Source organism: Petaurus breviceps, unplaced genomic scaffold (genome assembly GCF_028583685.1).
Source record: "Petaurus breviceps papuanus isolate PSGF00001 unplaced genomic scaffold, PetGlider_PUasm1.0 138, whole genome shotgun sequence".
Taxonomy (NCBI): Eukaryota; Metazoa; Chordata; class Mammalia; order Diprotodontia; family Petauridae; genus Petaurus; species Petaurus breviceps.
In genome coordinates this window covers 14,672,494-14,697,384 of record NW_027185694.1, presented here as the reverse complement: position 1 = coordinate 14,697,384, position 24,891 = coordinate 14,672,494, and the positions used below count along the sequence as shown (strand labels likewise).

Genomic DNA, 24,891 nt, shown 5'->3' with positions numbered 1-24,891 from the left:
TACATTGAAAGACTTCAGAACTCTGATCAGTGCAGTGGAATTTTGGTGAATCACTTCTCAATAACTCTTAGCATAGAAGTAATGGACCCTAATTGAGGCATATATTTTCAGGCATGGCCAATGGATTGATTTGATTTGTTTCATTTTACCTCTTTTTTATAAGGGACACTGGAAAAAGGGAGAGTCAGTGGCAAGTGACAGTGAGATAAAATGAGATAATCAATAAAATACTTCTAAAAATTTCACTAAAAAAGTTGAATACTGAGTAACTGAAAACCATGTAAATGTTCATGGCAAAAAAGTGGGGGATTATGTGGGCAGAATGTTGCATAGTTTGTTAGATATATTCACTGTATATAGTCTTTTTTCCTTAACAGTTTCCCTTTGTTACAAGTCCTCAATTGTTTAATTTTGGAGCTAAGGGTTGGCAGTGGGAGAAGGTGGCTCAAGAAATACAGTAATGTTAAAACTCTTTTAATGTAGCAGTTAATATAAAAGACAGCAATACAACAATTTGTTTTGAAAATTGTAAGAAATTACAATTTAAGAAAACTTTAAATGATTCAATAGCTAGAAAAGACACCCAGAACACAGAATATAGAATTGCACATTGGAAGGGACCTTATTACTTAAAAACTAGGATGGCTGAGCTAGGAGGGACTTAAAATATAGAATATCAGAGTTTCAAGTCATCTTAGTCCAATTCTATGATTTTATAGAGAAGAAACCTGAGCCAAAGCATACATCCATGACCCAGTAATCAGCAACTTGATAATCTAATGGAAGCTAATAAAGGGTGATCTGATATCAGAATTATTTCTTTAAAAACATTGCTTTCACCTGGGGGTGAAGAAGAGAATAAAAAGATGATGGTAATCAGAAAGTAATAGTTTTTTTCTGCTACAGCAAAACACCTCAAACCTTCTCAGTTTTGTAATTACTACAACTCCTACAGTATGGATGCTCAAGCCTGGTACCATCTGTGTTATATTTCTTTACCTTTTAATACTTCTATACCGAGATTATTCCGAGATTCCACTTCCAACTCCAAAAACCATTCCTCCCAAGATAATTCTCACTTCTCTCATTTACCTCTCAGTGTGAGATCCAGCACCCAATTAATTCCAAGGTCCTTCCACCTTTCTGAAAGAAGTTATTCACACAAATTTCCAAAAATATCTTGATGAATTGAGTCAGCACTAAATATAGATGTGTGTTCCCTGGCTTCTATGTAGCTATAACTGTTTGTTTTGCAAAAGTTATTTTACATCTTTACCTTTATTTCTAAGCTGTTCCTAAGACATATAATAAAACAAAAATTATATTTCCTGTATATCAAATAAGGTGTAATATTGTCAGCCTTAACAGAATATTGCCACTTCTTTTCTAAGGCCTTAGCATTAATTTGTGTAGAATGCATTGTAACACTTCCATCCTATCTTAGACTATACTCTTGAAAAGTTACAAAGGATCATAGATTGGATCAAGATACCAATTTAACCTCTGCCCCCACAATCCTTAGGGATTCTCTATAATCCCTGAAGTAATTTAAAAGTTGTGTTTAGGAAGGGTATGGAAGTTACAAACTTTTGGATGCTTTAGGGACAATGACCTAACTTCCTAATTACAAAAAAACTTATTAGACTATTTTAATTGATGCCAAACTCAACAAAATACAAAACAGAAAATATCTCTTGTATTTCTCCCTATTGTGTTATGCATGACTGTACTTTTAGAATCTGTATCAAATTGCTTTACTTCTCAAAGAGGAGGACAGGAAGGAAGGAGGGAAAGAATTAGAAACCCAAAATTTTTAAAAATGACTGTCTAAAATTTTTTACATGTAATTGAGAAAAAAGGATAAAATTAAATATAAATTTTACCCTGCTAACACAAACAAGAGTAAGAACAATATAATTATTTCAGCAATTCGATTCAAAGTTCCCAATTTTCTTTGACTTTTCTGGGTATTTCCAACTGGGGGAGATTGAATCAAAGCCACCAGCATCTCCAAATATCATTCTCTACCCTTACCCTCTAATGTGAATACGTCTTCTAGGCTAGACACGATTGTGAAGCCTATATTCACAATGTATAGTGGCTTATACTTTACTTCTATTCAGAGTGGAGACATGTAGACCAGACAATAAATGGATTTAGTCTTAGTTTAAGGACTGGATCCAGTGATGAGTGATTGCTGAATTAATTTCAGCCTTTAGGGTCAAGGTGTCAAGCAGAGTAGCACAAAATTCATTCTTTGACCCTTTTACAGTATATTTTCTAAATTAATGGTTTGCATACTTATATTTGTGGATGACACAAAATCAGGTATGAGAAATTATATGTGGCTTGAAAGAATTAGTAACCCCAAAGATCTTGATGGGCTTTAGTGATTGGATGCCTTTTCAGCTCCCAATTCCATGACTTTGCTCTTTAATTGTTAGCATGACAGAGTGGAATGGATCCTAAATTTAGACAAGAGAGAAACTTGCTCGACCATTTAAGTATTTTCCTAAAAAGAGACAAATAAGAAACATTAAAGGAAATGACAAAAACTCGCAACCCCAACATGGTCTGTGTTAGTTAAAATCAGTCATTTAAAATGCTTACAATTGATTTAATTAATTAGCTAACAATTACACTAGGTTCCCAAAGAGATTATAATCTCCAGTTCTGGAGGATGCATCACATTCTAGTCCTCACTGATACCATTAAAATGCTTGATTGTCTACTGAAATATCATAATCTTTAAAAATTCCCCCAAATTGTAATTCACACACGCACACATGTGCACACACACATGCACACATTTACCTCAAATAGAAAATAAAACAAACATTAAAATACAATAAATACAGAAAAAAGAGCTTAATGAATTTAGAGGCTCCCTAACTCTTACTATCTTCATCAGCTCAAGCCAATCATTTCCCTGTACTTCATTTTCCTCACCTGCAAAATAAAGGGGATTGTACTATAAATTCTAGGTATATGATTATCTGGTGTAATGAAGCATTTGTCTTACCTACTGATGCTTTGACTGTGTGTTTTGGAGAAGCCATTCAGGCCATAGCATTTAGTCAAGCCACCTGGTTGCAGTCTAAGCTTGCAATGCAAAATAACTCAAAGATAAATAAATACACTTTTTTTCTTTCAACTAACTCATACTTTACCTAATCAGATAGCAAAAAATGTCCTGGCTGTCTTACCTTGAAACATCTTCAACTGCTTTGTCTTTGCATTTAAAATCTAGGCACATATGTTCACTTGTTCAGTTGTTTTTCAGTCATGTCTGACTCTTCATGACCCCATTTGCGGTTTTCTTGGCAAAGATACTGGAGTGGTTTGCCATTTCCTTCTCCAGCTCATTTTACAGATGAGGAAACTGAGACGAACAGGGTTAAGTGACTTGGCCAGGGTCACACAGTAAGTGTCTGAGGCCAGATTTGAACTCAGGAAGATGAGTCTTCCTGATTCTAGGCCTGTCACTCTATCCATTGTGCCATCTAGCTGCCCCAGGTGCATGTACATCCCAACAATAATTAAGAGCTTTCTTGGTAATGCCCCTGCTCATTTGATTCCAGCTTCCCATCCCTTCCGTTTCACTAAGGATATTCCCAAAGGACCCAGTCATCGTATAGTATGAATGTATAAAATGTATAAGTATAAAATGAATTTACTATCTTAAAAAATATGGCAAATGTAACAATGAACTCCGAAGTAACAGCACAGTTGTTTCAGGTAAAAATGATCATCCTCTTCAAGAAAGGAGAATTACCTTTGTAAGGAAGAAAATGGTGATTCTGATAGCAAATTTGCTAAGAGATGTGGAAGCCACGTGCACATACTCTAGCTCATGCCATACCATCATAAATTTAGGGCTAGAAGGGATCTCAGCCTAAGCTCCTCATTTTGAAGATGAGGAAATAGGATCTGAGAGAGATGAAGTAATTTTCCAAAGGTCAGATAGTAAGTATTGAAGGTGGGATTTGAACTCAGGTCCTCTGATTTCAAAATAAACTTTTGCTTTATCATCTGTCTTACTGCTCTTATAGAGAAGACACTCAACTCCTAATCAGCCACCAGGTGAATCCATTTTTTGGCTCCATGGACTAAAAAGTCATTTGCTATTTTAGTAAGATGCCAATACATGCCCTCCTGGAAGTATCCTTTATCCTTTCCCCCCAAGATTCCTCTTCCACATATCCTTATGTGTGGCCAACAGAGAGAAGTTCATGAATGAATAAGCCATGTCATATCACCATGGGTCATCTTTGGGTTCTATGCCTCCATGCATCAAGGCATTATATGGCCAGATGCTTGAGTTTTCTACTGATATTGTAGACTCACTCTGAGATATGTCATTTAAAGAGCAAATTCTTCAAGAGAGTAAAAGCCAGAAAGACCCAAGAGTCAAAATCTGATTAGTCTACTGTTTAAAAGTTCTGTCAGGGAACACACCAGCATGATGTCTAATGACTATCCTTTATAATAATTTCTCAACTAGGGATGTTCAGGTTAACATTTCTATCTCTAACAGTCCACTCCCGCCCTCAGCCCATTATTAAGAAGAAGGACACAAAAATTATATTCAGGATAAAACCTTAGTTCTGATAAATGAATATAGAAATTATCTATTTGGATACATGGAAGTTCTCAGTGGTGAAGTGAACAGGCGGTTTAGATGATGCTTTCTTTGGATAAGCTATATGGATCCCCAGACCATGGCTTAAAACAGAGAAATGGCAGTTTCTTAGCTATGGATAGACATCAACAAGGCTGGTAAGAGTTTATTTGCTTAGAGCATCACAAATCTTCTCAAAAGTGTTTTTAATTGAAGAGAAAGATTGAGGGAGATTACCATCTAGTTTGTGCATCAATCTAGATACTACAGAGAGTAGTTACAATGAAGAAAGAAGAAGAATATTTGAGAAACCCAGAAGTTCATTTGAGACAAAATCTAAGAAGGGACACCATAGTAAAGCCATGACCTCAAATGACTATGCACTAAGTAGAGGCAATAATATTGATGAACTATGTCCCCAAAGTTATGAGATAAATTTGATGTCAAAGGTACCAATGAGATGTGGTGGCATGCTACCCATGACTGGAATACAGCTCTGGATGGGTAAATCTTATTCAAAAGAAACCAAGAGAGTATGAGGGAGAAAGAGGAGATTATATCTATATCTATCTATACAGACACACACATATATACATACATATGTATATGTATCTATACACATATGTGAAAGATATAGTTATGTGGCTAAATCCCAGAATCCAAAGGAGAAACCATGGTAAAGAACGATTGTGTGATAAACATAGCCCAGTGAAGGGTTGTGGGATACACTTGGGGCTTTGGAGCAGGAGAACCTAATCCTTCTACTTATTCTTAATGCCTCTGTGGTGTTGGGTAAATCAGTAATCACCCTGGTACTCCATTTTCTTATCTGTAGAATCAGGCAGGTAGACTAACTGGTCTCTGAGGTCCCTCATAATTCTAGATCTGAGGTCACTATAGGCAGAAAAAGAAGTTATTTTTGTATGGAGTGCAGCCCAGCTTATTAAGATAATTTCTTTTCATCTCTGTTATGAGTCTAGGGCTCAAGAGTTGCTTAATAGAGAAAAAGGGACTGGGTCAGCAACTTCTGATGGTACTGGGATTGGAAATCCATACCTTCTTCCTTGATCAAGAGGACATAAGAACTTCTTCTTTTTGGGACAGAGAAGAAGCCATGCAATAGGAAAAGAATCTATGCTTTGAGCAATTCTATTTTCACTTTCTTTTTGCCTCTTGGGCCATGGTGACAGAGAAAGAGAGAGAGAGAGAGAGAGAGAGAGAGAGAGAGAGAGAGAGAGAGACAGAGAGAGAGAGAGAGAGAGAGACAGAGAGAGAGACAGAGAGAGAGAGACAGAGAGAGAGAGACAGAGAGAGAGAGAGACAGACAGAGACAGAGAGAGAGACAGACAGACAGACAGACAGACAGACAGACAGAGACAGACAGAGAGATGCAGTGGTGCAAACACCATGACTTAGTTGCCCAGAATAAGTCAAGCTACTGGCACCATAAGCAAGAATTGTGACTGGGGATCCTCAAGAAGAGGTGAATAACCAAGAGCCACAGAGAGAAAAGAAACCCATGGTTGGTGAATAATATAACATGCTAGAGTTCCTTTTAGCTGAGGAGCAGAGGGAAACTGATTTCTCTCTTTAGTCCATGGGACTGAGGTAGGGACTCGTTCTTTTATTAGCCCCATCCCTGTGATATCAGAATGTCTCCTTCCATACCCCAAGATCTAGGAATGATTCCAAATAATAAGAGAGAGACAGAGACAGAGACAGAGACAGAGAGACAGAGAGAGAGACAGAGAGACAAAGAGACAGAGAGACAGAGACAGAGAGAGAGACAGAGAGACAAAGAGACAGAGAGACAGATAGACCGAGGTGGTTGGTGGCAACTGCTTTCATGTATTTGTTCTAATTCCCTTTTTACTTTATTCTATATACAATAAACTACATTATAACAGCATGCAAAAATATCTGAGTCTATGTGTAAGACTGGGAAGGCCAATTGAAACAATCAAACTAATCCTTTCTACTCCAAAATAAGAAACTAATAAGATATTATCTCCTAATATTTTTATACTAATATTTTTATGAGGTGAGAACACATTTGATATAATCAATCAGATGTATGAACCAGGTATGAACAAGACAGACATCTCCCATAATTAAACAAACTAAGGCTTTATGCTAGATAGACTTTATGAAGAAAATCTATTAATGCCATTGGGTGAAATGGGGTGATATTGCAGAGAAACTGTATTAGAATGGATTAAGGAGAATTGGGGGCTTGTATAAAACTAGTTTGGAATAGAGGATTCCAGTGTCTGCCTAGTCAGTGATGGAAACAGTATCAGCTAAGTTCCTGAGAGGGAATCACTTTTGGAGGAGACTAGTGAGCCTCCTTCTTTGCCCATCTGTGACCAGAAAACGACCTTACAAACTTTGGAGAGTCAGAGGATTCTGAATTTCCTATTGGATCCTAGTCCTGGCAACACAGTTAACACAGTGTTTGAATTAAAAGGTAAGTACAAACTAGACACCCTGAGGAAAGGTAAGAAAATCAATGGGAGAATCATACTGGTTGGGGAATCAAGTGCTCTAGTACTTAAAAAAAACCACCCTATTCCTAATTATAAATAACTATATGAAAGAATGCTGTAAATCACTAACGATAAAAAATGCAAATCAGAAACCTGAATATTCATCTTAATACATATCAAATGGACAAAGATAACAAAAACTGTAAAAAGTTGATGCTGAAGGTATTGTGGAACGGTAGGAGCCTTGAAACATTATTGATGGAGCTTTAATGTAGAACAACAATCTGGAAAGCAATTTGGAATTATCTAAATAAAGTGGCAAAAATGTCCATAACTTTTCACCTAGAGATTCTACAGTCAGACACATGCCCTAAGGAAGATCCTGATAAAAAGAAAGGCTCTGTATTTAGCAACATATTAATAGAGGCACTTTTTTTTTTTTCAGAATCAAGTCATTGGAAACAAAGTAAATGCCCATCAACTGGAGAATGCATAAGAAAATTCTGGTACATGAATGCAATGAAATACTACTGTGTTGTGAGAAACTATGAATGTGATGACTACATGGAAGCATGTAATAACTTACATTAACTGATGCAAAGTGAAGTAAATAGATCTATCTAGTAAAACAATATACACAACTACAACAATGAAAAAGTGAAGAGCAATAACAACAAAATAATAAAAAAAAATTAATGCTGCAAAATTGCAAAAAAATGGCTTTTTTCTCCAAAGAAGTGACACGAGGAGACAAGTTGCCTCTACTTCTTTGCAGAGATCAAAAATCTATGGGTGTGGAATATTTCATTAATGTAATTTTTTTCTATATATTGATCACTTCAATAAGAAGATATAACAAGAACAGAAGTCCAAACTGTTCTGTGAAACTGGGAGTTCTCTATTACCTCATACTACTGCAGACTGTGAGGAGAATGCTGTCTAACTTACATTTGCTCCCATAAAATTCAACTCCAAATTCAGAATAACAAATGAACAAGACACTCTCTCCTAGTTGCCCTCTATCTCCTAAACTGTGTCAAGCAGATGACTTGGGGCTTTTCTCCTCACTAATATTGACTGATCACAAACTTTGACGTGGACTCCTATTACTAAATCACTAATTACTAAACCAAAGCTCACAAGGTCACAGCCTAGTTCTTTCCATTTGCAATACTCTTTCACCAAATGCAGAAAAGACTATAGGTGCAATAGAAATAAAAGCAAGATTAGAGCCTTTTGCTCATAGCTTCATATAGAATATGGTGGGGAGAATAGATCATTGGTACTAGATCTCTCTTTTTCTCTCTCCACTCAGAAGCTTAGAGCAATACTCTTTCTCTTTGAGCCAAACTTGAAAGACAGAGGGATCACTTTGGGCAGTTAGTGCCTTTTGAATATATACCAATGTCTGCTCAGTGGCCATGGACACATAAGTCCTTTTATTCACTGTGAGGTAAATGGATTGGAAACAATTAGAGTATTTGCTCATTCTCCAAATCAGGGAGCAGGGTCCTTCCATTACATATCATTATGCCTTTCTGAAAGCATACACCTCAGCTTCTTCCACATAGGCTAGTATCAACAAAGCAATTGTGACTTCTCTGGGGAAGGGGCTCCTCTTGGCTAGTTCTCATATTCCATAAACATGTACAAAATAAATCCAAGGAAATTTTGTAGAAATGGACACTAGGAGCTAGGGGATCAAAAATGTATTCACATGGAAGGTGGCATTTGAACTGTTTTTTTAAAAATCATTTATATAATTCTTACTCTGTACCAGGCACTGTACTGAGAGCTTTACAATTATTGTCTCATTTGATGATCACAGCAACCTTGTGAAATAGGTGCTATTTTATATTATATATTACAGATAAGCAAACAGAGGTTAAGCAACTTGCCCAGGGTTGCAAAGCTTGAAAGTGTCTGGAGCTGGATTTCAACTCAAGTCTTTCTTACTCCAGGCCCACTTCTCTATTCCCTGTTCCATTTAGTTTTGGAGGAAACAAGGAATTCTAAGAGGTAAAGGCAAGGAGAGAGTGCACTCCAAGTTCTTTGAACAACCACTTCAAAGAAACAGAGAAGGTAGATGGAATGTCATGAATGAGGGACAGCAAGGAGACAGGTCTGGCTGGATCACAGAGAATGGGAATAGAAGTAAAATACAATAAGATTGGAAAGGTATTTTGATACTATGGCATGAAAGACTTTAAAAGTAAAACAACAACAAACCAAAACACCCAACAAAACTTTTAAAATTAATTCTAAAACTAACAGGGAGCCACTGGAGTTTGTTGAATAGGGAAGTGACATAACCAGAACTGCACATTAGTAATATTGCTTAAGCAATTGTGGGAAGGATGGATTGAAGAGAGGAGAAACTTAAGGTAGGGATTTCTATTAGAAGGCTATTGTAATAGTCTTAAGAGTAGACAAATACCTGAACAGGTGTGGCCATGGGAATATAGAAATGAAAATAGATGTGGGAGAGATTATGGAGGCAGAAACAATAAGTTTTATAAGTGATTGGATATGTTAGGTAAGGAAGAGTGAAGAATTGGGAAAAAACATTGAGATTCAGAAGTTGGGTGACTAAGCTGGAGGAAGCAGATGATAGCAATGATCTAGGGCTAAGGCAAGGGAACAATGTAAAGACCTCATTTTTCCTCTAAGATTGGAAGTTTGAGGTCCTTTTCTATTTTTTTGTTGTTTTTTTGGTTGGGGTATACATTTGAAACCTCAATACAGAAAGCAAACTAAGAACTTTGTAAAATACTATATGTTTGTTAAAATTATAGTATATACTCAGAAGTTTAGATAAAAGCTAATTTCTATTTTTTTTATGAATCGTACCACATGGACCTTTTTGAGACACTTTAGTCTAAGGTGTTGAGCAGGCATTTGAAAGGTAATGAACGGGGCTGCTAGATGGTGCAGTAAATAGAGTCAGGTCCTGGAGTCAGGAGGACCTGAGTTCAAATACGGCCTCAGATACTTTAACACAAAACTAGCCATATGATCTAGGGCAAGTCACTTAAGCCCTATTGCCCAGCACCCCCCTCCTCCAAAAGAAAGAAAGAAAGGGTAATAAAGGATAGGGGAAGAGTTCAAAGAACAGAGGTGATAGAGGATAAACAAACAATTTGTATTACATGAAATTAAAAACTTTTTGCACAAATAAAGTCAATGGATCCAAAACTAAAAGGGATGTAGGTAACTATGAAAAAATATTTGCAGCAAGTTCCTCTGATAAAGTTATTGTTTTCAAGATATATAAAGAATTGATTCTAATTTGTAAAAATATGGTCTATTCGTCCCATGGCAAATTATCAAAGGATTGAACAGGTAGTTTTGAATGGAAGAAATTCAAGCTACAAATGTCAATTTGAAAATTGTTTCAGATAACTAATGGAGGAGTAAAAAATTTTTAAATGTAAATTTCTACCTTACCTCCACCAGATTTCCAAAGTTGACAAAAATTAAAAGCAATTGTTAGAGGAGCTAGAGGAAAACTGGTACAATAATGAACTCTTAGTAGGTTTGGGAACTGGCACAACCATTTTGTAAAGGAATCTATAACTATAACTAGTCACAAAAGTGACGAAACTATACATATCACTTGACTTAGTGATACCAGTATTGGGATTTTATTTCAAAGTGATTAAAAAGGAAAATATATACGAAAATGTGTATAACAGCTTTCTTTGTAGTAGCAAGGAATTAGAAATTAAAGTGGTGCCCACCAATTCAGAATATTATTATGGCTTACAAATGTATTATTATGATATTTTGTGATAATGCATTATAAATATTAGTGATATTATTGTCACAAGAAATCATGGAAGATAAGGTTTCAGAGAAACCCTGGAAGACATGTAAGAACTGATAGTGAAATGAGCAGAACCTGAACAATAATTTATATAATAATATCATTATTTAGACAAACAGTTTGAAAGACTTAAGAACTCTGATCAACAAGATAATCAACCAGGATTCCAGGAGACCAGTGATGAAGAATGCTGTCCACATTCTGAAAGTTGAAGGAGTTGAAATTTGGGCTGAGATGTGCATTTTTTAGACGCGATCAACGCTGGAATTTGTTTTGCTTCATTATGCCTACCTGTTATAATGCATTTGTTTTTTCTCTTTAACAGCGGTTACAGGGAGATGGTGAAAAGAAAATGGATTTAGAAAATTTAAAACAAATTTAATTAAAACCAAAATGAGTTTCCTCAGAGCTCCAGAGAACTTTCCTGGATATGGATAAAAAGTACAAAATGTACCCCAAGATCATTTGCTGAGGAGAGAAAACATTTAATAGGAGGAAGGGGACAGTGAAGCTTCCGCGGACTGGCTTATCATTGGAACGTATGTGTGTATTCCCTGCTTGGTGCCAGTGTGAAAACTTCAAGGAGGTTACTTTGGGGTATACACAACTTAATGGTTGAACTGTATCATGACAAAAGAGTTCCCAAACTAGGTTCTGAGCCAGAATTCAGCCACAATATACAAAAGGAACAACTTGATCTTCTGTCACTTTGATTTCCTTTGTGATGCAAATGAAGGAGGACTACAGGGAACCAGCTAGGGAAGGGATGCCTGGCCCTATCATCCTACCTGGCCATGGTAGCTATGAACAAATGCCCACTTTGTCTCTTTTTTGCTTCTTTTCTGAGGTGACCAAGCAACAAACTTAAAAGGGAGGTGTTGCTAAGATGTTTTGAATGCAAAAGTTCAATGGTACTGTTGGTACCATTGGCAGTAAGAGATGATTAGTGGCAGTAGTTCCTTTCTTGAGAAAGCAGTGTCTTAAAGTTATTTTTCCAACTAGATGCATTTCATTCATGTGTGAAAATCAGAAAAGCTCTTGTAACAACACATGGAACATTGTTTGACAATCTTTTGATGATTACCATAAAGCAGGTTGTAAAGAGGGAGACAATTTTTTTAAAAAAATATATTTTGATCGTCATTTCCAAATATACCCCCTTGAAATCTACTCAGAGGGCAATCCTTTGCAACAAAGAATAAAAAAATTAAGGAAAATCAGTTCTACAAAATTTAGTGACATGTGATCTGAATTGATGGTATTAAAATGTTCTATACTCAGTTTCCTACCTCTGTAATGGCAGGAGAAAAATTCATTTTCTTTCTTTCTTTTTTTTTTAAAGCAATCAGGGTTAAGTAACTTGCTCAAGGTTACACGGCCAGTTATTTCTGGGTGTGGTGTTAAGTATCTGCGCCTGGATTTGATCCCCAGGTCATCCCGACACTGGAGCCAGTGCTCTTACTCGCTGTGCTACCTGGCCGCCCCAAGAAGTTCATTTTCTTATATCCACTTCTGGGTCATTCTAATTACAAAGTACTCAGTTTTCTTTTTGTTCTATTTGCCTTGATGTAGTCATGAGTGTATATTTTTTCCTGCTTCTGGTTTACTTGTTTTCCTCAGTTCATATAAATCTTTCCATGATTCCCTATACCCTAAATCCTGTTATCTTTTTAGTTATTATTTCTTGTAGAATGATAGTATTCTTTTTAATTTATTTTTAACAGTTTGTCAAGTTTTATTGTATGAAATAAGTAGAGGGTACTATGTTACAGAGGAGATAGGGAAGAATCATTTCTTGGTTTTCTTCTCCTTGGACAAAGTCTTGATGATCTCCTCTTTCTTCGACTATAGATGGCCTGATGCTTTCATGCTTCCTTAGTCTTGGACAGGTAAGCTTTACCCTGGTCAGCTAGGGGCTTCTTCTGGGCCTTCTCTGCCTTCAGCTTATAAATATGGCTACATGAGGATCTCCTTATTCTTGGGCACATTTCCCTTCACCTTCAAGTACAGACTGTAGTACATATGACAGTCAGTCTTTCTGGATTGACAATATCTTTGGAGTTGTGTGTGGTTTGTTCTTTGTTCTTGAAGAGGACAATAACATCAGGAAGATGATGACATGACTTACAATTGAATTGGATTTAAGTGAGGGAAGGCTGTGCAAAGTCATCAGCCTCACTTTCTCCTTCAGAGCCTTCTAGGTCCAGTGGCCAAATACAGACAGGATGACCGGTGATGGCCCAGGATGCATTCACGATATCTTTGGAGTAGATGGCTCAGAATCCTCCTATTCCTCATCCAGTTCAACTTCTCAAGCATGTAAGCATTGACAATACTCTTTCTCTTGTCAACACCCATGTGCCTATCCTTCCATCTAGCCATAATATTTTTCCAACATCTGGCATGAGAGTGGATAGTAACTGGTTTCTGGATGATCAGCCCATCTTTAGTCAGCTTACAGATCTGCTGATGGGAATTGGTGTTGGCAATTTTATTGGTCTCATTGGGGTCAAATCATATTTTATTCTTTCCATATTGAAGGATACTGAAGGCAAGCCTCTTCTGAAGCCTGAACATATTGCAGCTACAGTGCAGAAAAGGAAAGGAGAGAGTTGCTTTATCTATGTACCACAGCTTGTTTAGTCATTTTCCAATGGATGACCCTTTATTTTTGGTTCTTTTCTACAACAAAAAGTACAGTCATGAAAGTTTTTCTGTTTGTGTGACCATTTGTTTTATCAATGACTCCTTTAATGTATACATGCAGGTGTGTGTGTGTGTGTGGAAGAGGGTGTCCTCTGGAACAAAGGTTATGGATATTTAAGACTCTTTATTATAAATTATTTTCCTGAATGATTTGACCAATGCATATCTTTACTCACACTGCTTTAGTATGCCTATTTTCAGAGCCCCTCTAGAAAGGGTAGACTTCTTAAACCTATTTTAATTGATATAGAAATAAAACCTTAATAAAGGAAAAACATCTGGACTTGACACCTTACCTGGCTATAGGACAAATGGATTTATCTTGGCCATAAGACTAAACATGTAATATGACTTCTCATGTCACATCATGCTTTTGTTTTTATCTTAGAATTATCATAACAAATTAGACATACATAATTTTAAATATATAATGTATGATTCTCAAGGAGTACCCAACAAAAATGCTTAACATTTATATATCACTTTAAGGTTTGCAAAGTACTTTAAAATATTTTCTCTCTTGATCCTCACAGTAACCCTGGGATGCTATCACTATCTTCAATTTTCAAATGAGAAAACGGAGGTTCCTTCAAACAGAGGTGAAGTGTTTGCCTAGGGTAATATAACTGGTATGTGTCTGATGCTGGATTTGAACTCAGATCTTAACTGACCTACTCTGCTACCTAACTAAAAGGTTGTTGTTGTCACTCATTAAGTCATGTCTTACCCTATGTGACCTCATAGACAAAATCTCAGCAAAGATTTTGGGATTTTCTTGGCAAAGATATCGGAGCATGGGGCAGCCAGGCAGGGCAGTGAATAGAGCACTGGCCCTGGAGTCAGGAGGACCTGAGTTCAAATACTACCTCAGACACTTGACACACTTACTAATGTGTGTCTTGGGGAAGTCACTTAACCCCAATTGTCTTGCCTTCCTCCCTCGAAAAGAAAGATACTGGAGCAGTTTGCCATTTCCTTCTCCAGTATGTCCTCATTTTACAGAGGAGGAACTCAGGCCAATAGGGATTAAGTGACTTGCCCAGGGTGACACAGCGAAGAGACCGGATTTGAACTCAGATCTTCTTGACTCCAGGTTCAATACTCTATACACAGCAACACCTAGGTGCCCCAACTATAAGGTATGTAGTAGAATTGGTATAATCTTTACAGAGGAGATGACAAAAGACAAAATAGATCATTTCTAGTACCCCAAACTGAAATACTTTTATTCTGAACAAAATCTATACAATTAGAATTAGGGGAGAAAATATTACTGATTAAGAAAAATATTTGCATCAAAGAAGAGGGGGGGAAAGTGTTTTCACACTATAGACCAGTGAACTGGATTTTGTCACTTGGAAAAATTCTAAAAAACATTCTTTTTTTCTGGTTTTGTGTTTGTTTTTTTTTTTTGGAGAGGGGAAGGCAGGGCGGTTGGGATTAAGTGACTTGCCCAAGGCCACATGGCTAGTAAGTGTTAAGTGTCTGAGGTTGGATTTGAACTCAGGTCCTCCTGACTCTAGGGCTGGTGCTCTGTTCACTGTGCCACCTAGCCACCCCCTAAAAAGTATTATTAAAGGGATTTTTAGTGCTTGTCTAGAAAATGAAGTGGACGGCAGAACCAAGATGGTAAAATAGCAGGAAAAAAATACAATGAACTCCACCCCCCCTTCAAAAAGATCTAGGAAACAAACCACATTGATCAAAGAAAAAGTCATTTTTCCATTCCAGGTCAACATAGGAAGACAGACAGAGAAGTCTGTGCACACTTGGGATGGGGACTGATCAGAAGCACAGTAGGTGGTTTCTTTCAGCAACCAGAGACTAAAAGAAGACTGAGGCTGTGCCCAGGGAGATACAAGAGGTCCTATTCCCATACTGGGATATTACCATCCATGGTATGGAACAGCACTCATCTTCTTGGTCACAGATCCAGGGCAGATTGAGGAGGTAGATATCATGTTGACAAAAATATTTGCAAAAATGCAAAAAAAGAGAATGATTCCAAAATATTAATTAGCAAAACATCAAAAGAAAACTAGTCACAAATTCAGAATTTCTAGAAGAGATGTTATAAAGGTTTAAAAAAAAGAGATAAAAATATTTTTATAGAGAAAATGTGTGATAGAGGAAAAATTGGAAAAAGCAATGAGAGCTATGCAGAAAGGAATTGAAAAGGTATTTCTTAGCTTATAAAATCTTGTCAAAGCAACAAACTCCCTGAAAATTAAAATGTATCAAATACAAGTTAATGACTCAATGAGATATCAAAAATTTGAAAATACAGTCAGATGACTGAATAAAGAAGGAAATTTAAGGCACCTCATATCAAATGCTATTGACCTAGAAAACAGATGGAGAAGAGAAAACTTAAGAATCATTGAACTAGAGAGAGACAAAATGAAAACTCACATTATGGCCAAAGCCCAAATCTTTTAGGACAAAGAAAAAATACTGCAAGCAACTAAAAGGAAAAAAATAAAGTCCTGAGGAACCACATTAAAGATCACACCTGATTTAAAACTTCCAGTATAAGGGAGTATATAGCTTGAGATACAATATTCTAGAAGGCAAAGTATATGAAGTGGTGAAGGTTTACAACTAAAAATAACTTGCCTAGCAAAACTGAATATAATCCTAGAGTGAAAAGAATGAACCCTTAACAAAATAGAGGACTTTCAAAAAACCCTGTGGAAAAAAACAGAACCAAATAGAAATCTTGAAACAGAAACATGAGTCAAGAGAAATATTAACAAGTAAACATGAATTAGCAAGCATTAGGGACTGAATGAGGACAAATTGCTCATATTCTATTAAAGGGAAATGATACATATTTTCCTGGAACCTTTTTATCATCAGTAGTCATAGAGTTAATAAAACAGAAGGTCTGGGGACAGTTTTATTATATCTTGATCATTTTAAAATTTTTTATTTTATTTTTAATTTATGAAATAAAACAAGCATTTCAGTAACATAATAGGATAACAAAAAGATGATTGCACATGAAACTGCAGATCCATTATGTACAGCTTGCTATTCCTTTTAAAATAAATTTATCTTGTAAATTTCTTTTTTTTCTTGCCATATATTTGTTTGAAAAAGTTGAGGATATTTAGGTTGGAGAAGAAAAAATTTAAGGAGAAAAAATTTTAATGAGAAAATCATGATAATAATTTTTAATATAGTACTGTAAGGTTTGCAAAGCACACACACACAAATACATGTATTCTCTCCTTTAATAACAGGGGGCACAAGTACCATCTTCAATTATTTCAAGAGCTTTAATATTAAATAATAATACCCTACAATATCATTATTATTATTACTCTACCACATAATATTGATAAGCATTTATATAGCTCTATATAGCCAGTACAATTAGAGTTATACAAAAGTGGAATGAACTGATAGGAAGATCTCCTGTCACTGGAGATATTTGAGCCAAGGCTGACTAACCAACTTGTTGAGTATGCTCTCGTTTCTTTTTCAGGTATAAATTGTATGGATTGTGTGGTCTCTTAGATTCCTTTGAACCTTGATATTCTATGGTTCTGTGAAATATACATTTTAGGTGTTCAATAAATGTTTACTTGAACGAATATACAAATATACTTTAAATTATCTAGAAAATATGCATATTTTAAAAGAATCCTAGTAATTTTACCAAATTTATCAGGCAATAAAAACAAACTATAAAGGACAATGGCCTAGACAAAGAAATAAAGGTACTATTAGCCTTGAAACATTTCACTTTTTCCTCAAATACAGATTTTTCATAAGGACTTTCTCAATACCCTCTTTTACCTCCTTGTTCCTCAGGCTATAAATGATAGGGTTCAACATTGGGGTCACTACCCAGTAAGACAGGCCAATCAGTTCATCAGAAGTCTTAGTGTCCTTTGATTGGGGCTTCATATACATGAAAAGGGCTGAGCCATAGAATAAAATCACCACAGTCAGGTGGGCTGAGCAGGTGGAAAAGGCTTTCTTCCTCCCCTCACTAGAGTTGATCCTCAGGATAGTAGAGAGGATGAAGATGTAGGAGAAGAAAATGAGCAGCAGAGGGATGACTAAGAAAACAAAATTTCCAACTGTCATGATAAACACATTGAGGGAAATGTCTCCGCAGATAAGTTTGAGAAGAGCCAGGATCTCACAGGTAAGATGGTCAATGATGTTGTCACAGAAAGGTCTCATCATAGCCAGTAGAGTGAGTAGCAGGGAATACAGAAAGCCTAACACCCAGGTCCAAGTTGCCATCTGGATACAGAGTCCCTTGTTCATTATGATGGTGTATCTTAGGGGATTACAGATGGCAACATACCTGTCAAAAGCCATCACAGCCAGAAGCACACACTCTGTACAGCCCAGGCCAAGAGAAATGACCATTTGTAGTGCACAGCCAGTGAAGGAAATGGATTTTTTCTCAGACATAAAATTTACCAACATTTGAGGAATAGAGGAGGATGTATAACAGATGTCCAGGAAAGAGAGGTTCCCAAGGAAAAAATACATGGGAGTGTGAAGGCGGGGATCTAGTATGCCGATGATAATGAGTATACTGTTTCCCAATAAGATCACCAGGTACATCATCAGGCAGAGAACATAAAGTGATATCTGGAGGCCTGGGTAATGAGAAAGTCCAACGAGGAAAAACTCAGTCACAGCTGTGGAATTCCCCTTGTCCATGGTATTGCATCTGGGTAACCTGCAGGATTTAGGGGAGGACACAGCTCATAGAAGTTGAAATTGTATCATAACAATGATTTACATTTCTGATAATATGGAATCATTTCCCGCGTGGTCTTACACCGAGCGCTACAGGATGTGTAGGAGAGGACAATGAAATGTGTCCACATAGTAGAGGACGTATTATCCCAAGTACACGATGGCATAACTAAGGATAAATACAAATAGACAGTAATGAAATTTCTGTCTGTATCTGTCACTCTGTAATTTACAAGATATTTTCATCTTTTTTATCTCATTTGATTTTTCACAATAATTCTATGAGGGTGATATGTGTTTAAATCCTGCCTCTGATAGAGTTTAAATGTGTGAATGTGGGTAGGTCACATAACCTTTCAGTGACTCAAGGAAACTTTCTAAGCTTATGATAGATGATTGGTTGATTTGCATTGTTGTAGAGTATTTATACAATGAGATTTTCTCATACTGACATTTTCTCACATCTTGACTGACACTCCCAACACCATCTCCTTACCCTACAAATTTTCTGTAACTCAAAGAGTGTTAAATAAGCTTCCTTAAACCCAAAGGCACTGTCAAGACTAGGACACAGATTTTTGGCTACAACCTTACAGCACAGTGCTTGGCAGTTGTTAAAGATGTATTAATTATGTTTTACATACACTTCACCTTTCCTTGTAAAATGGTAATATAGGAGGCATAAATTAAACACCCTTTATTCCCATCTTACCACCTAATAAAATACCTAAATACAAATTAATAGAAGTATTTTTAACTGAAATTAAATACATATCATTGGTTCAAATAAGTACATTTCTATTTCTGATCTAAGTAATGATAATATCTTCCCACTAGAGATTCCTTAATTTTTCTCCTCTCCTCAGAATTTCTCCATGTAATTTCCTTTTATTTCCTTATTTTTGAGGAAGAGGCACTCCTACTCCTTAATAAAACTAACTTTTCTATCATCTTGACCCAATACTTTTTCAGGGTTTGCCCCAGCAATTATCTCATGCTTTTTGATTGCTCCTTCTCCATACTTCCTTCCTACACATATGTTCAGGTCTTCCTTTTTCTTAAAGGAAATTTCTCTTCTGGTCATGCTATCATCTCTCTATCTATTTTCCTTCATTGCTAAACTTCTAGATGGGCTGTCTTCAATTTACTCATCATTCAGTCATGCTGTAGTTCCTTATAATCCAATTCCTACCCCTAACTATTCAACAAAGCTTTTCTCTACCTCCCATATTCTACAGGCAAAAATTTTTATTTACCTCCCAGTGTGAGATCCAGAGCTCCTTTTGTGTTCATGCCAAGCCACTTAGCTGGTTATTCCACCTTTCTAAACAAAGAAACTATTTTAAACACATTTCCAATAACAGTTTGGTGGTTTGAAACAGCATCAAGCACACTTCTGTCCATCTCCATTTTCCAGGCTTCAATATGGATGGAAATAATTTTAATAAGGTTTGTTTATATAACCATCTTTCTTCTGAGAGCATACTTAATACATGTCATAGGATAAAGAATTGGAGTCTTATAATTTAAATTTAGAAATATTTCAAGATATTGCCAGACTTACAGAATGTTGTCTCTTTCCCTCCAATGTTATGACATTAATTAGAAAAGAGACCAGCACTATTTTTTCCCATATATCCTAAATGTTTGCTCCAGTCTGCAGACCATGGAAAGTTCTAATGATACAACCATTTGTTCTAGATGCTAACTTAACTCCCCTCACCATTCCACTGCCTTGAACCCCAGTGTTCCTTAGGGACTCTATGTATTCCCTGAAGTAATTTAAAATTGTATGTAGGAACTATGTGGAAGTTAACAAGTTTAGAATGCTTTACGGATAGTAAGTCACAAGTCTAATTACATAAAACTTATCATGCTGTTTTAATTGATGTCACAATAAATAATATGAAAAATAGAAAGACCATCAGGTTTCATTTGGCCAACTCAAACAGCAAGGGACTAACACAATTGTCTGCATAACTCAGTCCAATCCCCCTCATTTCTTTTTTTTTTTTTTTTTTTGCTTTTTGGAGGGGGAAGGTAGGGCAATTGGGGTTAAGTAACTTGACCAAGGTCACACAGCTAGTTTTGTGTTAAGTGTGTGAGGCCGGACGTGAACTCAGGTTCTCCTGACTCCAGGGCCGGTGCTTTATTCACTGCATCACCTAGCCACCCCACCCTTCCATTTCTTTAGCTTGTCTGGGAAGAGAGTGCCACTTTTCTCCTTTGACACATTCACCGCCCTAGTGAAGGTCTTCATTACCTCAAAAGTTGACTACAGCATTAATTTGCTGGCTGGTCTCCCTACCTCAATTCTCCCTCCACTTCTCAGTCTTCCACTCAGCTATCAAAGTGGTCTTCCAAAAACATATATCTGATCATATAATTTTCCTATTCAATAAACTGTGGTATATCCCTATTGCCTTTAGGATAAATTGAAAATTCTCTGTTTGTCTTTTAAAGTCCATCATAACCTGACCCCTTCCTACCCTTCAGGTCTTCCTTTACCTCACTCCTCCTCCATATACTCTGCCATCCAGTGACAGAGACCTCCTTGATCTTCTTCTCACGAGAGCCTCCATCTTCTGACTCCGAGTATTTTCACCTGCTATCTGTCATTCCTGGAACTCTCTCCTCTCTCAAACCCATGTCCTAGCTTCCTAGTTTCCCTGCTTTCCTCCAGGTCTCAGCTACAGTCGCTATTGTTGTGGTCATTGTTTGCCCTTTGCTCTGAAAGAGGACCATGACATCAGGGAGGTGATGCCATGCCATGCAAGTGAAGGGGATGGAGGGAGGGCTGTGCAAAGTCACCAGCCTCTCTTTCTTCTCTGGAACTGAGTCCAGTACCCAGATATAAAGCAGGACAAGAGGCGATGACCCAGGATGCAGTGGGAGATCTTCTGCCCAAAGGGATTTTAAATTTTAATCCCTGAAACCTTTTTTAAACCCCAAATTACTCAAGATTTCATTGATTGGCCAATAGTAGATCCCAGGCCCCACCCTACTGGGTCATTGTTTGGGCCCTAATTGACCCAGAATGAATGTAAATAGCAATTATTTCTGTTTTGGTCAGAAATTCTCCCGGATCAGATTTTTTTTGACTAGGTAAAGAGGGCATTCACGGCCTCATTTCTTATTAAGCCTAAATCACTAAATGGGTATTGCCTCAGTCTAATTTAAGACCTGGCATAAGTTCCGCTCCTAATCTAGACCAGCCTTTAGGCATTTCTTTCTTTTTCTTCTTTTTGCCTTTTTTGGAGGCAATTGGGGTTAAGTAACTTGTCCAGACTACATCAAGAAACCTTTCTTCATCCTCCCTCAGTGTAGCACCTTTTCTCACAAAAATTCAGCATATATCTTGTTTGTACATAGTGTGCATGTTATCCTCAACCCCAATCCCATTAGATTGTGAACTACCTTAATATAGAGATTTTTTTGGCCTTTCTTTGTGTTTTCAGTGCTTAGCACAGTCATTGGTGACATGATAGATGCTTAAAAAATACTAGGTAACTGTCTAATAACTGGCAGATGTGAAGCATATTAAATCAGAATTGTCATCCTCTCCATATATGGGTCCCTTGTCAATTCCTTACCTATAGTTGTCATGCACACTGATTTCTACTGTGGCGTAAGTCCTGCTCCTAATCTAGACCAGCCTTTAGGCATTTCTTTTTTTTTTTTTTTTGCCTTTTTTTGAGAGCAATTGGGGTTAAGTAACTAGCCCAAGGTTACATGGCTAGGGGTGTGTGTGTGTGTGTGTGTGTGTGTGTGTGTGTGTGTGTGTGTGTGTGTGTGTGTGTGTGTGTGTGAAGTGTCTGAGGCAGGATCCGAACTCAGGTCCTCCTGACTCCGGGGCCAGCACTTTACTCGCTGCACCACCTAGCTGCCCCAGGCATTTCTGATCATGAGTGAGACTGACCAATACTTTTCTTGTGGTGAAAATGAGAGATGTATGGTAGTGTGTTTAGACTGACTTTGGTTGCTGCTGATAGAATGACTGGACCCAGTGAGTGATGACCACCAGATTCAGGCCAGCTTAAAGGGAGATCTCAAATAGAGTCTGAAAAGTAGGTCTAAATTGTCCCCAAACTCTGTTTCTTTCTCATGTTTTCCTCAGTATTTTTATCAATGATTTTGTTACTTATTCTATTTGTAGATGACATATGTTTGGGAGGAAGAACTAATATACTCATTTACTAAACTGAGATTCAAAAAAATCTTTACAGGTTAACATAATGGGTTTCCTCATCAACCCTCATTTGCATGGCTTTACTCTTCGTATAAGGGGTTGTGCTCTGGACTTGGATCAAAAGCTCTGAATCTGAGAAACTTGCTCTTTTGGATACCAAAAGAAAAGTTTGAGAGGGATAAAGATGGAGGCTTCATCTGGGATTAGAGACTATAATTATGGTAGTAGAGCCAGAAGAACCACAAACCAAAAGATCAGAACCTAGGTGATGGAGCCTATGAACTAAAGGGAAGTGACACTGGATAGCACCTGAAAAGGATTCTTGACTGTAGAGGCAAAGAGAAAGGAGTTCTTGTATCTTTCCTCTTTTGACATAAGTAACTCCTTGGAAAATTATCCTCCATTCAATCCAAAGTGAGGAGGTATATACCCCCTGATCTTTTATTTTAAAATATTTCCATCTCTTGATATCTAGGACAGTCCTGTATCTGGAAATGTAGTTTATCCTACTTACATCACTAATAGAAGAGCTAGTACTCTTAAAATTTATTTAAGCCTTCTTAAAGCCCTGAAAATGGAGAGAGGGCCTATATTATTTTAAAAAAGTACCTTTTGGGATACCTATGTATTCTTGTCTTCCATGTTCCTTTAATAATATAATTTAATAATAATGAGCAAGAATAGGTCTTTTTTATCATGACATAAAAACTCTGAATAGTATTGTTGTTGTCCAGTTCTTAGTTATGTCCAACTCTTTATGACCCAATGGACCGAATGTCCAAGGGGTTTTCTTGGAAAATATGCTGGAGTGGTTTGCTATTTCCATCCCCAGTTTTATATAGGCAGGTGTTAAGTGACTTGCTCAAAGTCCCACGGTTAATAAATGTCTGAGGCCAAACTTGAATTCTAATCTTTATGACTCGACACCCAGTGTTCTTTCCACGGGGCCAGCTAGCTGCCCACCACAATAGTGTGGTGGTCTCTAAATGATGAGTGTTGGACTGTAGGAGACAAAATGAGGAAAGGAGGAAAGCATTGAATTTGGAGTTAGAAGATTGTGTTTTGGATCCTGAAGCGGTTATGTATTACATATATGATCTTGGTCAGAGCAAATATGTTCTGAGTTTTTATTTCCTCACCTTAAAATTTTAAAGTAAGAGATTATTCCCTTCTACGTCTAAATCCAAAGATATAATGAGTGCTTCCACATAAGCCTGGAAAGTGACGAGAACATTCAGATCAGTGGCCAGATGCTTTAATTTGCACACAGGTGTATGTCCTTATATTCATCCTTAGCTCCTTATTCTTCACCACACATTTGACCAGGTGCTAAGGCTAATTGATTCTGCCTCCACAACATCTTTCTTATCCCCTCTACTCGCTACTCATATGATCTCCACCTTGGTTAAAACCCTTATTACCTCTAGCTTGAATTATTGCAGTAATCTCATAATTTCTTACCTTGCCTCAAGTCTTTCCCCATTTTAATTCACCCTCTACTCTGTTGCTAAGCTGATATTATCAAAGCCTAGGTTTGGTATCATTCTTCTGATCAATAAACTCCAGTTTCTCCCTATTTCTCCCTATGACTCATAGGATCAAATGCAGTGTTTTGTTTGACTTTTAAACCCCCTCATGTTTGACTCCAAACTACTATCTTTTCAGACTTATATATTACTTCCCCTCAAGGCCTCTCATGTCTGGAATGCACTCCCTCCTCAGTTCCATATCTTAGACTCCCTAGTTCTCTTTGAAGTTTTGCTCCAACACTATTTCCTATGTGAAACCTTTTCTGATCTCTGCCAATTTCAAGTACCTCCCACCCTGCCCCCCTACATAAATTGTGTTTATTTTGTATATATTTTTATGTTATGTGCTTCACAAAATGAGAACACTTTGTATATTTGTATTCTAGCATGCAACCCAGTGTCTGGTACATAGCAAACACTTAAATGATTGTGGGTTGATTGTTTGATGGAAAATGTCTGGGCCCACAGGTGAATGGACAGAGAAGAGTGATAAATAGCACTGTTATCATAACAGCCCCATGAAACCCTATTGTTAGGCTGACATCTTGCTTGGCAGAAACTGGCAACTGTCAATTCTACTTCTCCTCCACTGTGGTACTGTCTAGCCTTGTTCTGTGTGGATTTTCTTCCTTTCTACCACTTTTAATCTTTTACTCTCAGGTTCAAGTCATAGATTCCCACTTAACCTTTTAGATTGGTTACCTTTGGAAGCATCTAGTTTTGATCTTAGCCCGGTTTTCTATTGTCTTACTGATATCTTTACTTGGATGACATCTTTACCTTCAGTTCTAATGTGGATTCATTTT

The 24,891-nt window shown here is 37.0% G+C and overlaps 1 protein-coding gene across 1 annotated transcript; it reads right to left on the bottom strand.

Annotated features, from left to right (window-relative positions):
• Positions 1-17,386: 17,386 nt before the first annotated feature.
• LOC138143443 (olfactory receptor 13D1-like) lies at positions 17,387-18,328 on the bottom strand. The gene has a single exon (XM_069064685.1). The coding sequence runs from the start codon at positions 18,326-18,328 to the stop codon at positions 17,387-17,389; it is 942 nt and encodes a 313-aa protein (XP_068920786.1).
• Between the last annotated feature and the right edge of the window lie 6,563 nt (positions 18,329-24,891).